The 14,478-nt window shown below is 41.2% G+C and overlaps 1 protein-coding gene across 3 annotated transcripts in view; it reads left to right on the forward strand.

Moving 5' to 3' along the window:
- Window positions 1-7,153: 7,153 nt before the first annotated feature.
- Window positions 7,154-14,478, forward strand: part of SPATA13 (spermatogenesis associated 13) — a 323,399-nt gene continuing 316,074 nt past the window's right edge. For all 3 annotated transcript variants that reach the window (XM_081047019.1, XM_081047021.1, XM_081047023.1), the window contains exon 1: window positions 7,154-7,270. In XM_081047019.1, coding sequence (XP_080903145.1) covers window positions 7,259-7,270 — 12 coding nt within the window. In that variant the 5' untranslated portion in view covers window positions 7,154-7,258. The remainder of the gene's footprint in view (window positions 7,271-14,478) is intronic.

The following is a 14,478-nucleotide window of genomic DNA, read 5'->3' on the forward strand; positions in this document are numbered from 1 at the left end:
TTACATAAACTTAAGGGTAACCACTCAAAAAAAATCCAGAACTGAAATATATACTGTAATAAAAGAAGAAACAGAGGGAAACATCATAGAATACCACCATACAGAAATAATAGACAACAACAAAAAGGCAAAGAAACAATGGAGTCACAGCCTTACCAGAAAACTAAAGATAGAATGACAGGAAATCCTCACATATCAATAATCACCCTAAATGTAAATGGAACTGAACTCACTAATAAAAAGGCACAGAGTAGCAGATTGGATCAAAAAACTAAACCCAACCATATGCTGTCTCCAAGAGACACATCTCAGCTACAAGGACAAGCATAGACTCAAAGTGAAAGGGTTGAAATTGACACTCCAAACAAATGGTACCCAGAGAAAATCAGGTATAGCCATAATGACATCAGATAGTGCTCGCTTCGGCAACACATATAATAATGATATCAGATGAAACAGACTTCAGGGTGAAAAAGATAACAAGAGACAAAGATGGACATTTCATAATGGTAAAGGGGATTATACAACAAGAAGATATAACAGTCATCAATATTTATGCCCCCAATCAGGGAGCACCGAAATATACCAAGCAGCTACTAACAGAACTAAAGGGAGAAATTGACCAAAACACAATTATACTAGGGGACTTAAATACATCATTGGCAGCTATGGATAGATCATCCAGACAGAAAATAAATAACGAAATAGCAGCCCTAAATGACACATTAGATGAAATGGACATAATTGACATATATAGAGCACTTCATCCTAAAACATCAGACCATACATTTTTTTCTAGTGTACATGGAACATTCTCAAGGATAGACCATATATTGGGACATAAAATGAGCCTCAGCAAATTTAAGAAGATTGAAATCATACCAAACATATTCTCTGATCACAAGGCTTCGAAATTGAATATCAACTGCAAAAAGAAAGCAGGATAGAACACAAATACATAGATATTAAACAACATACTTTTAAAGAATGACTGGGTCAAAGAAGAAATGACAGGATAGATCAAAAGATACATAGAAACAAATGACAATGAAAATACATCCTACCAAAATTTTTGGGATGCAGCAAAAGCAGTTTTAACAGGGTAATTTATATCATTACAGGCCTATCTCACGAAACAAGAAAAATCCCAAATAAATAACCTCATGTTACAACTTAAAGAACTAGAAAAAGAAGAACAAGTGAAACCCAAGGTCAGCAGAAAATAACAAAAATCAGAGCAGAACTAAATGAAATAGAGAACAAAAAGACAATAGAAAAAATTAATGTGGCTGGTTCTTTGAAAAGATTAACAAAATTGACAAACTCTTGGCTAGACTCACTAAGATAAAAAGAGAGAAGAAACTAACAAAATCAGAAATGAAAAAAGAAAGTTATCACGGACACCACAGAAATACAAAGGATCATCCAAGAATACTATGAAGGACTATATGCCACCAAATTCAATAACCTAGAAGAAATGGACAAGTTCATAGAAACATATAGCCTTCCAAGGCTGAACCATGAAGAACTGAAAAATCTAAACAGACAGATCACCAGTAACGAAATTGAATCAGTCATCCAAAACCTTCCCCAAAGCAAAAGTCCGGGACCAGATGGCTTCACTAGTGAATTCTACCAAACCTTCAAAGAGGATCTAATACAAATCCTGCTCAAACTCTTCCAAAAAATTGAAGAAGAGACAATATTCCCTAATTCATTTTATGAGGCCAGCATTACCCGGATACCAAAACCTGGTAAGGACAACACACAAAAAAGAAAACTACAGACCAATATCTCTGATGAATTACAGATGCAAAAATCCTAAACAAAATTCTAGCAAATCGAATACAACAATGCATTAAAAAGATTATTCACCATGACCAAGTGGGGTTCATCCCCGGAGCACAAGGATGGTTCAACATCAGCAATTCTATCAATGTGATACATCACATAAACAAAATAAAGGACAAAAATTATATGATTATATCAGTTGATGCAGAAAAAGCATTTGACAAGATACAACATCGATTTATGATTAAAACACTTAATAAACTAGGTATAGAAGGAAAATACCTTAACATAATAAAGGCCATATGTGACAAACCCTCAGCTAATCTCATAATTAATGGTGAAAAACTGAAGCTCTTTGCTCTACGTTCAGGAACATGACAGTGCTGTCCCCTCTCACCTCTGCTTTTCAACACAGTGTTGGAAGTCCATACCAGAGCAATCAGGCAAGAGAAAGAAATAAAAGGCATCCAAATTGGGAATGAAGAAGTTAAATTATCACTCTTTGCAGATGACATGATGCTATATATAGAAAACCCTAAAGACTCCACCAAAAAGCGATTAGAAACAATCAATGAATACAGTAAAGTTTCTGGCTACAAAATCAACGTACAAAAGTCTATTGTGTTCCTATATACTAACAATGAAATCTTGGAAAAAGAAATACAAAAAAAAATTCCTTTTGCAATTGCAGCAAAAAGAATAAAATACCTAGGAATAAGCTTAAACAAGGACGTGAAAGATGTATATGCTGAAAACTATAAGACATTTTTAAAAGAAATTGAAGAAGACACAAAGAAATGGAAAGACATTCCATGCTCATGGATTGGAGGATTAACATAGTTAAAATGGCCATATTATCCAACGCAATATACAGATTTAATGTAATTCCCATCAAAATCCCAATGGCATTTTTTACAGAAATAGAACAAAAACATCAGATTTGTTTGGAACCACACAAGACCTCAAATAGCGAAAGCAATCTTAAGAAAAAAGAACAATACTGGAAGTATCACACTCTGATTTTAGCTTGTACTACAGGGCTACAATAATCAAAATAGCATGGTATTGGCAGAAAAATAGACACATAGACCAATGGAATAGAATTGAGAACCCAGAAATAAAACCACATAAATATGGACAGATAATTTTTGACAAAGAAGCTAAAAACACACAATGGAGGAAAGACAGCCTCTTCAATAAATGGTGCTGGGAGAATTGCACAGCCATGTGCAAAAGAATGAAACTGGACTGCTATCTGTCACCATGTACCAAAATTAATTCAAAATGGATCAAAGACTTAAGCATAAGACCTGACACAATAAACTGCATAGAAGAAAACATAGGTACTAAACTTATGGACCTTGGGTTCAAAGAGCATTTTATGAATTTGACTCTAAAGACAATGGAAGTAAAAGCTAAAATAAATGAATGGGACTATATGAAACTTAAAAGCTTCTGCACAGCAAAAGAAACCATCGACAAAATAAAGAGGCAACCAACTGAATGGGAGAAGGTTTTTGCAAACAGTGCCTCCGATAAGGTGCTAATATCCAAAATATACAAGGAACTCATGAAACTCAACAACAACAAAAACAACCCAATTGAAAAATGGGCAGAGGACCTGAAGAGACATTTCTCCAAAGAGGACATACAAATGGCAAATAGACATATGAAAAAATGCTCAACATCACTAATCATCAGAGAAATGCAAATAAAAACCACAATGAGATATCACCTCACCCCAGTCAGAATGGCTATCATCAATAAGACAAATAGTAACAAGTGTTGGAGAGGCTGTGGAGAAAAAGGAACCCTCATACACTGTTGGTGGGAATGCAGACTGGTGCAGCCGCTATGGAAGGCAGTGTGGAGGTTCCTCAAAAAATTACGAATAGAATTACTATATGACCCAGCAATCCCTCTCCTGGGTATCTACCCAAAACATCTGAAAACATTTATACATAAAGACACGTGTGCTCCAATGTTCATTGCAGCTTTGTTTACGGTGGCCAAGACATGGAAACAACCAAAATATCTTTCGATAGATGAATGTATAAAGAAGTTGTGGTATATATACACAATGGGATATTATTCAGCAGTAAGCAAAGATGATATAGAAACATTAGTGACAACATGGATGGATCTTGAGAGTATCATGCTAAGCGAAATAAGTCAGACAGAAAAAGCAGAGAACCATGATTTCACTGATATGTGGTATATAAACCAAAAGCAACAAAAGAACAAGACAAACAAATGAGAAACAAAAACTCATAGACACAGACAATAGTTTAGTGGTTACCAGAGGGTAAGGGGGTGGGGGGTGGGTGATGAGGGTAAGGGGGATCAAATATATGGTGATGGAAGGAGAACTGACTCTGGGTGATGAACACACAATGGGATTTATAGACGATGTAATATAGAATTGTACACCTGAAATCTATGTAATTTTACTAACAATTGTCACCCCAAATTAAAAAAAGAAGAAAAGCTATATATATATAAAAAGAGGCTCAGTCTTTTGGGAAGGATCCCACTGAGCCCACCAGCATAATAAAGCTGTGTTCACCGTGAAAATAAAAAAAGAAAGTGACCTCTCGGATCCTCTTTTGAATTTGTGCAATGGTTAATGGGAGCTACCACAAAGAGATAATGTATGTAGAGGACCAGTGGGTGCCTCAGTAACTACCAGCCTTCCCCTCTCACATCCTCCTTCCTCTTGCAGGGAAAGAATTACAGAGGAGCAACAAGAATTAGAAAGCAAAGTTAGTCTTCAGAATCAAGCAACAACTTCTTCCAAAGGACATGCCACAGGACTGCCCTCCAGAAGGCCCAGTGGCTTTGGTGAGAAATTATAATAGCCCTGTGATTTTTGTACATTATCTCATTTAATATTCTCAGCAGCCTCTAGGTGGGTGTTATTATCCGTGTTTACTACAGTAGGGAAACCAGACTCAGAGATGAAATGTCTTGCCCAGCTAATACGTTTGGAGCTCAGTCTGACATCCGCCTCCTCGGGTTGACCGCTGGCCACACTGTCAGACCCTCTGAGCCTCTGTGTGCATGCAATGAGTACTACAACTTTTTCTCTGCCTATGCAGGGAAAGGAGGAAACAGACTCAGTCATCCATATACCTGAGGTCACACAGCTGACGGCCATAGGACTGGATCTAAAACACTTTCAGACAACCTGGAGTTAGTTTCCGTTTATTTTAGACTGTAATAAAGGCTTTTTTTTTTTTTAAGCATTTATTTGAGCAAAAGGAGCTGCAGTTTGGAGACACAGATTCAGGTAGCAACCTACACTGTGCTCTAGGAAAACAAAGGAGAGGTTGCCTTTTATAGAGAAAATTCCCACTCAGCTTTCCAGTTAGGTCTATTTTATGTAAATGAGGGATTCAAATTCATACATTTCTGATTGGTCCGAATTATACAACCATGATTGGTCATCATTTATGTGTCCTGATTGGTTGTTATGGAGCAGTTCTGATGGGACAAGGCAGGTTTTAGTCCTTTGGCCGAAAGGTGAAACCAGGAACTCCCTTGCCTCAGGGGTGTAAATGAGTGAGGGATTGGGTGAGAAGCCTAGAGTCAATCTGAGGAACCTGAGGTACTCTTCTCGGTATACAGAGTACGGAGGAGCCCCTATCAGCAAATGGCGGCTAGGCTCTTACAATTTATTCAATTTGGGCCCTCAGTTGACCATGGGGAGTCCATTTAAGCAGAAAACTTCATTCTCAGGGTTTAAATTAAATGAATCTTTCTTCTTGGGGTGAACAGTTGGTTCTACCAGGGAAGTCATGACACCTTCATACTCTCTGGGCTTCCAGGACCTGCCTTTCTAAGTGGCTTTATTTTTCTTTAGAGCAATGATCTCTACCTGACTTTTTGTTTGTAGTCTGTTCCACACTGGAAGGTCGGATCTTAGAGCAGAGACCTGGGCTGTTTCATTGTCAGTTGTCTTCCCAGTACCCACCACTCACTAGGAGTTAGGCACAAGTGAGGATTTGTAAGATGGGCAGGTCTCTGAAATCCTTAAATCTCACTATTGTAATTATCGAGAGGTAATGAGAATGGGTCACCATTTCCAGCTGATGAATTGATATCTTAACGGAATTTTCTATAGGACGTTAATACAGAGGAGTAAATCTGGTAGTGAAAACATCATGGCAGGTTGTTTGGAGGTAGTGTGTTAGGCAGAAGAACTTTGCTTCCCTTCAAATCACCCTTCTCAGGTAACTGCCAATCCCGAAAGTGGTAGACTGGATCTAAATTCCGTGATGTAATTTAGCAATGATTCTCATGGTGGAAATGTCAGGGAGGAAAGAGAAACCATTCTGGAGGACCTCTTGTTAAATCTAGGGGAAATAGCTCAGCACCAATGGCTTTTAGTGCCTCTCCATCAGACTGTCCTGGCCCCGTGTGAACTTCCTTACGCCTGTCATTTTTGTTGTCCTATTTTTATTTTGTGAATAAAATAAAAATTAACAACTTGACTGTTTATGAAAATCAGAAAATCTGAGTGGCGGTCTGCACCACATTACAAGCACACCATCAATTATGATGAAATTCAGTGGAATCAATGCAATTAGCAAGGTCTGCATATGTAAATGTTTAATTGTTGTCCTTGGTATGAAGAACACATAACCCAAATCAATGTTAAAAATTCTTGGCAAAAAAAAAAAAATCCCCCAATTAGTCTAACACTATAATTAGGACCAAGGGATTTAGTCAGGCCCTCCTAGAAATTTCCTTTGCTTAATTCAGGCATTGAGAAAAAGTGTGTGTGTGGTGGGGGGAGGAGCGCGCACGCGCGCCCCCTCACCGCCTGAACCTGGGGGAAGAAACTGTGAAATAGGAATCCTATGTTTGCTTAGTTATTCATGTTATCACTTATTTCCCCACCCTATTCTCCGCTTAACTGTTTCCTTCTAAATCCAACCGTTGCCACTGATTTCATCGTCAACCCCAGGGATTCAATAGAGATGGAAAGCGACTCCACCTTCTTATGAATATGCAACAGCAAGGGGCGGAGAGGAAGCCCGCCAGAAAATTCAGCAAGAAACTCAACCTGAGCCGGCCCGAAGCGGGCTCTTGGCGGCCCACCCTCCATCGCGTCCTTCCAAGACCAACAAACAATAGCGCAGCTCGGGTCCTGGAAGCCTAACGCGCCGCTGAGGATGAGCGGGTGAGGCTGTTCATCGGCAGGGAAGTGGGGCTCCCGAACAGCCCTTCGGAGCCCATCTGAACTCTGGCCAAGAGGCAGCCGTCGGACGGATTAACCGTCGCGGAAGCGAGAGGTCGGAAGGTCCCCGCCCTTTGTGGTGCAAATGAGGAGCGCGCGGGGGCCCTGGGGGCGGCTCTCGCCGGGGCGAAGTTTCGGCTCGGTTTCTCCGTGACTTTGTTCCCGCTCTGAGCTCGGCGCGGGATGCTGAGAGCCTCCGGAGACGCCCCCTGCTAACGCGGAGGAATGCTGGGACAGGTGAGTGCTGTTTCTCTGCCGGTTGTCACCCCCGCCTCGCTTTTGGAGAAGGGACCGCGACGCAGCAGGTGGCTGAAATCCTGTGGCCGTGCAGCATTGTTTTCTGAAACAGAGCTGAGAGAAGGCGACGATCCGTGGCTGCGGGTAAGAGGCCCCGCAGAGCCGTCGAGGAGGCGGAGGTTTGAAAAGTTGCCGCGGCCCAGCAGGTGCAGGGAGCGAGCGCGCACAGCTGCGCCCGCGCGGCCCGAGCACCATGCTGGCGCGCCGGCGCGGCGGCGTTGCTATGGCAGCGGGGCGTCGGCGGCCGTGGCGTGCCCGGGTTGCCGGGCGACGGAAGGGTGCGGGGGAAGGGACGCCGAATCTTGGGGAGCTTCCTCCGAGGAGGGGCCACCGAGTGTGATATATCTTTTGACAGTTGTCTCACTGCATCGTTAACTCGGGTTTATTGGCAGCCACTTGTCCTTTGGTTAGGGAATCCGGCTTCTAGGCTACCACCTACTTAATCCCATAATACTCTGCTTTTGAAAAGACATGAAAAAGAAGATACTTCTTTCTAAAGTAATACATCATTTTAAAAGTATTCAGTTTTCCTCGTTTTCAATGTAGCATCGTCTGATGGGCATTTCTTAATTATTATAATTTAAACAGTAAAACACAGTACCGTGTTTAGATCCATGAAAACAAATTGGCCTTCAGCCTTTCCGACATTAACCAAAATCTTTGGAAAAGAAAAGCACACAGAACAGGTAGCAGGCACGGTATGAAGAACCCAGACAGGTGCATCTTAAAATGTTTTAGAAAAACACAGCTTTCACAAAGTACAGGAGAGAATCAACTTCCATTTTATTTCATGGGGTATTTTCTTGCACGTAAACGTGCCAAATAATTTTGGCTTATTATTTCAACTGTTGTTTTAGCCATACACTGCAGAAAAAAAAATGTTTGGCAAGGAAGTTGAATTATCTTTCCCACAGCAGTGATTGGCAGCTAGAGTAGTTCTTTTTTTTTTCTTTTTCATTCTATCCTCTTATAGTTAAAGATATCTTTTGGTGTTTTTAATTTGTTTCTCCAGATTTTAATTGTGTTTGCCAAAGCCATTGATCTGTTACCAGTTCTTAAGGTGTATTCCATACACTAGTTTATTGCTTCCTAGTCTTCCATTTAAAAATTATCCATGTGTTATTTATTTATTCATGTATTCATTCATCAAACATTTACTGAGGCTTTACTACATGATATGTAGAGTGCCAGACTTGGTTCGAGAAAAGGGATAAGTATGCAAAGGGACAAACAAAGTTGAAATAGAAAAATTCACAGTTTAGAGGGAGGAAAAGGCTGGAGAGTAATCGAATCCGCTATGACATTCTCATTAGAAATCCCACCCAGGACTTACCTTGCTCCTGGTCAAAAGAGGCACTAATCACAGATGAGCTTTGCACTCCATCTGTGTCATTGCTTTTGTCCTTTCAAGGCAGGCATTATTGTACCTATTTAAAATATGAGGAAAATGACATTCAGAAAAGTACAGTAGTTTGCCCCAGGTCTTACACTTAGTAAATGGTAAAGTCAGGGTCTAAATCCAAATGTGACTGCTTTGCCATGCTGTTTCTGAAGCATTAACCCCTTTTATCTCTCTGTCTCTACTCACCAAACTACCATGTTTTGATCATTCTTAATAGTGAATGTGAATTTCTAAAATAGCATCAAGTGGGTTTCTTTTTGGTTCAGATATTTCTAAAGTCAGATATCAATTGAATTTCTGAAGAATATGTATTTGTCCTACTGGAATGTAGCAATAGTGTCAATTAAAGTTTTTCAGAGGTTTCTAAGGAGTTAATGAGAAAATAAAAACTTGACTATTCAAAATCAAGTTTTAAGAATATTAGAAAGACTTGTCTATTAAAGCAAAATAGACTACTTAAGTTAGCATTCAAGTTTTTATTACCTTTCTTGATTTTGGATCTTTTAAATCAGATTTGTTACCTTCTGCTGGCAGTGACTGCAGGAGGGCATAGTTGGAAATTGCTTTGTGGAAAGTTGTCCTAGAAAGTTCAGCTGTGTCCCTGGCTTGACCTGCAGTGAAGTTTGGCTGCATATACTATCACAGCCCTGAAAACCACTTTGAACTGATAAGTGTTTTTATTGTTAAAATTTTATCTTCCCAAGTAGATTGCGAGATCCATGAAGGCAAGAACCAGGTCTTTTTTTTTTTTTAATTGAAAAAAAATTTTTTAATTGGGGAATATTGGGGAACAGTGTATTTTTCCAGGGCTCCTCAGCTCCAAGTCATGTTGTTGTCCTTCAATCCAGTTGTGGAGGGCGCAGCTCAGCTCCAAGTCCAGTTGCTGTGTTCAATCTTAGTTGCAGGGGGCACAGCCCACCATCCCATGTGGGAATTGAACGGCAACCTTGTTGTTGAGAGCTCCCGCTCTAACCAACTGAGCGATCCGACCGCCTTAGAACCTGGTCTTTTGTCTTTAGAATCCATGTCTTAATAACAAGTACAATGCTCTTCATAAATATTAACGAGCAGGAGAAATAAAAATAAACTTTATTAGTCCAATGAAATATAGAATAGAAATATCATTTAAATTATATACTATCCAGAGTCACAGAAGTTTTAATTATTTGCTGACTATTTTTCTCACACTATAAAATTCTAGCTAATACCTCTTTTACAGATAGGAAAACTGAGCTATGATGATTAGTACATAAAGTATTTTCCAATGTATTAATTGAACCTCACAATAACCATGCAAGAATTCACATCACCATTTTTTTAATATATGAGAAAATGGAAACTCAGGGAAATTGAGTGACTTGGTCAGTCACCCAGAAAGGGAGAGGCACATCTGACGAATGCTTTTACATTGTACCCTTGCAAACCAAATGCACCTGGTGGCTTTGGAGAACGGGGCCTCTCAACAGACCTGGAGATGGGTACAAGATGGGTACAAGATGCCTTCTCTCCCTCTCTCCTTCCCAAGGCTCCACCAATGTGTGGGAAGAAGGTGAGGCAACCTCTTTTAAAAGACAAGTAAAGAAAGAGGCAGGGTGGAAGAAAGGAAGAGATGGAGAGGGGCTCAGTAGAGCAAAAGAAAGTGAGAGTTAGGAAAAACAGTGAATTGAAGTTGATAAAAGAAGGAAGCAGTGTTCAAAATTGGAAGTGAGGAGATCCAGAAGGTGTGGTGTATTAGTCTGCTAGGGCTACTGTAACCAAGTGCCACGGACTGGCTGACCAAACAACAGACATTTATTGCCTCACAGTTTTGAAGCCTGGAAGTTCAAGGTCAAGGTGTCAGAAGGATAGGTTTGTTCTGAGACCTCTCTTGGTTTGCAGATGTTGGCCTTTTTGCCATGTCCTCACATGGTCTAACCTCTGTGTGTGTTTGTGTCCTAATCTTTTCTTCTTGTGACACATGTCATATTGGATTAGGGCCCATTCATACGACCTCATTTTACCTAATTGCCTCTTTAAAGAACTCCTCTATCTCTAAATATAGTCACATCCTGAGGTCCTGGCATTAGGACTTCAACATGTGAATTTGGGGGGAACTCAATTCAGCCCATAACAGAGAATAAGGAAGAGGAACTTGGCCTGTGACTCTGAAGATAAGACCTATTTCAATTGCTTTATTGTTTCCATTAGTGTTCTCTCCTAGCACAAATAAATGTTTGAGTGAGTTGTAATTTTTTACATCAGTATACTCCCATGGATGTATAAAGAAAAAAGAGAGATTTGGAACTGAATTCTTTGATATTTAGCTTGCTTCATACTTTATTTTTACTTTTACCAGTGTAGGGCCAGCTTCAAACCTTGTCAAGTTCTGACGAAGCTGATAATGACCTCCGCCTTCCAGTAGCTATGACTGGTCCCTCTGCCTTTTCTGAACTGCAGAGTGATTTCAGTTATATGCACTGCCTGTGTAGCACGATAGATCCAACAAAAATGAAATCACAACACTGAAAGGATAGTGAAGCATAGATTTTACAACCCTCAGAACCGGAAAGATAAGCTCGGGCAACCTTCTATCTGGATGGCATTTTTCTTGCTTATTCTAATAAGATACGTTCAGCAGAGAGGTTCAGACTGTGAAAGGTAGCCAGAAGAATTTGAAGATTTTCTCTGAGGCATTGAACAACTAACAAGGTTATAATTGGAATGTGTTGTAGAAATTCGAATTACTATAATACTGTGATCATAGGATAATAGGGGTAAGAGGCAGCCCACAAGTCTTGTAGCGGTGGCCTTGCCTTTGGCTGGACTATACAGAACCTGCTTTGTAAAGGGAGGCATCCACAGTATGTTTCAAGATAGCCAAAGAAGTTTCCAGAGTCTTCTCCAATAAAAGTCTTAGTATTAACCAATCGTCAGAACCTCAAAGTACTGTTGTCTGTCTCCTTGACTTCCTTCACAGTCTGCCGTCAGAAAAGGTGGAGCATAGTTGTCCACTTTTCTTCATGTAATATCTTGAAAGGGTTTCAATAGGTCATTTCTTGGCCCTTTTTGGTAAGTTGAATCAAAACTCCATTGTTTTCGGAATCTGATTTTATGAGAGTCCTACAGTAGCTGCCCCTCCCCAACTTGAATTGTGAAGGGTTAATTATGTCCTCATTGCGCTTCCCAGGGTTTCCTCTTGAGGACCATCCTATTTACTTGTAAGTGTGAGGCCCGGGACTATATTCTGAAATATCTGTGCTGAAGAATGTACATCCAATATACTTGGTGGAACTTTTTCAAGGAATACCAAAAGCTTTCGAAATGTACCCTTTGGATGGGATCCAGCAGCTTTCCACGACGAATGGTTTCAGAAACAGGTTGTTGTGTGGAATAGCTATTGTCCTCCTAGCCAAAAACGAATGCCTATTTCTGAGAGCAATGCATACTTAATTAGTGAAAGGATCGATGCCAGCACCTGGAATTTGAAAAGCCAGCTTTGAAAGTCAGAGCAAGTCCCTGAAGGGCAGAACTTACATTTCTCCCTCTGAGCTGAGCCAGACATTTGTCTAACTGGTCAGTTGTGCAAACTGGCTGGCACAGGTCCGGGCGGTGGGTTGGTTCTGTTCAGCTGCAGCTTCTATAACACCTTTTAATTAAAAGGTTGCCTCAGAGGCACTCTCCTCAAATTAGGAGAAAAGAACCAAATACAAATGTATAAAGAATGAGGAAAAACTGTTCATGGCTGTTTATGACTTGCTCTGGTTTTGGCACAGTGAAAAACCCTGAATTTCCCTATGCTACTGAAAAAGGTCATGACGTTGAAGTGGCTTGTAAGTTCTCAGGCATTCATCAGGTACTTACCTGTCTACTCAGTACTGACAGAACATGAGAAGATATATCATGTAGCCGATACTCTAGTTCAGGGCAAGCAGACATGAAGATACGAAAGCACAATTAAGGTTCTGGCACCACAAACTACCAGGAACAACTGCTCGAGATGGCTCAGTGGCCAGAGAACTACATCTTCCTTTCCAGATGCTTATCTCCTTCAAGTTCTCATCACTCCAGCCTCCTGAACCCGGGCCCTTCTCTCCTTTTCAGAGTCTTACTTCAATCCAGTGAAGATGATCAAGAAACTCTGTCTCTGAATGTGTTTAAACCAGGGAGCATCAGGCCATCGAGTTTTAAGCCTTCATACTCCTGGAGGAACTCCATCGGGGTTTGAAGAAAAGAAGAGAAGGGGCTGGGCTGGAGGAGCAGAGGAGCGAGTCATTTCTTCCCTCTTCCTCATCATGGATGGTAGTCATAGATCCATGGAAAGCCATAAAAACGCTGCCCAACTGTTTATTAAGGGGAGAAGGATATGCAGGCCACATAAGAATATGACACTGTATTGAGGGCAACAGCAGTGCAGAGAGGAGAAAAACACTGGTCCCAAATCCTAGATGGTGACAGAAGATAGGGCAACAAGAAGTGGTCCTTACTGTGATGGAAGAAAGTAAACAGGATGACTAGGAAGTCAGCTTGGGATACAGAAGTGCCCCTGTGGGTTCTACCTTCAAAAGCCAGGGGCTCCCCACTCCTCAGCCCCTGGAGCCAAGCTCCTCCTGTCACAATGATCAGTAGTGATTTGGAGCTGGAGGGCTCCCAGCAGGGAGATGAGATTGCTCCTGGCATTTCGAGTTGAAAGAAGAAATTCGGTTGTTGGTGTAGATTTCTTTCTCTTCTCTTCTCTTCTCTTCTCTTCTCTTCTCTTCTCTTCTCTCTCTCTTCTCTTTCTCTTCTCTTCTCTCCTCTCCTCTCCTCTCCTCTCCTCTCCTCTCCTCTCCTCTCCTCTCCTCTCCTCTCCTCTCCTCTCCTCTCCTCTCCTCTCCTCTCCCCTCCCCTCCCCTCCCCTCCCCTCCCCTCCCCCTCCCCCCCCCCCCTCCCCCCTCCCCTCCCCTCCCCTCCCCTCCCCTCCCCTCCCCTCCCCTCCCCCCCCCTCCCCTCCCCCCCTCCCCTCCCCTCCCCTCCCCTCCCCTCCCTTCCTTTCCTTTCCTTTTCTTTTTCAGCATACTATTTATTCATGTGCACATATTAGTTATTTGGGCCTGGCCCAGGGACATATTTATTGTATGCCCTATTTCTAAGGAAAACATATACCAAATTCCAAGTGAAACGTATTTTTGTTGCACAAAAGCCTTTGTCACATGAAGATTCCTGAGAATTTATAACTGAGACTTTTATTTGCATGGCCAAGGCATAGAGCAGAGAACGTAGAGGAGGTCGGGAGACCTGGGTGCAAGTCTTGTCTCTAACAAAAATTAACAAATGTTTGGCAAGCTAAATTCCCAGACGTTACATTTTGCTATCTGCAGGAGGGGCAAGGTTCCTTAGTGTGCTAGAATTCTGCCCTTTCTAAAAGGCAGCCTAAAATGGAATGTGTCTTCTCTAGGAATCTCAAATGCTTGTCAGATTTCAATCCCTTTGCCTTCTATCCACGAGTCTCCTAGTATCCCTATGAAACTGTAATGGCAACGAAAATGCTACCTCCCTGTTTCCAGACACAAGGTTGGGAAAGTGTCGCCAGCAAAAATTTTAGAAGTGAGACTCTCTTGGGTTTACATAATTTATTCTTTGGCTCATCCCTTTATGAAAATATAATGGTCTTCACACCCTGGCTTTACTGTCTTGGCTGTGATATCTCAACCTTGAGATGGCATCAGTCCACATAGCATTCATATTGCCGTAAAAATGTCCTGGTCTCTTGAGCCTGTTTTTGTTGTTA

Source organism: Rhinolophus hipposideros, assembly GCF_964194185.1.
Source record: "Rhinolophus hipposideros genome assembly, chromosome: 4".
Taxonomy (NCBI): domain Eukaryota; kingdom Metazoa; phylum Chordata; class Mammalia; order Chiroptera; family Rhinolophidae; genus Rhinolophus; species Rhinolophus hipposideros.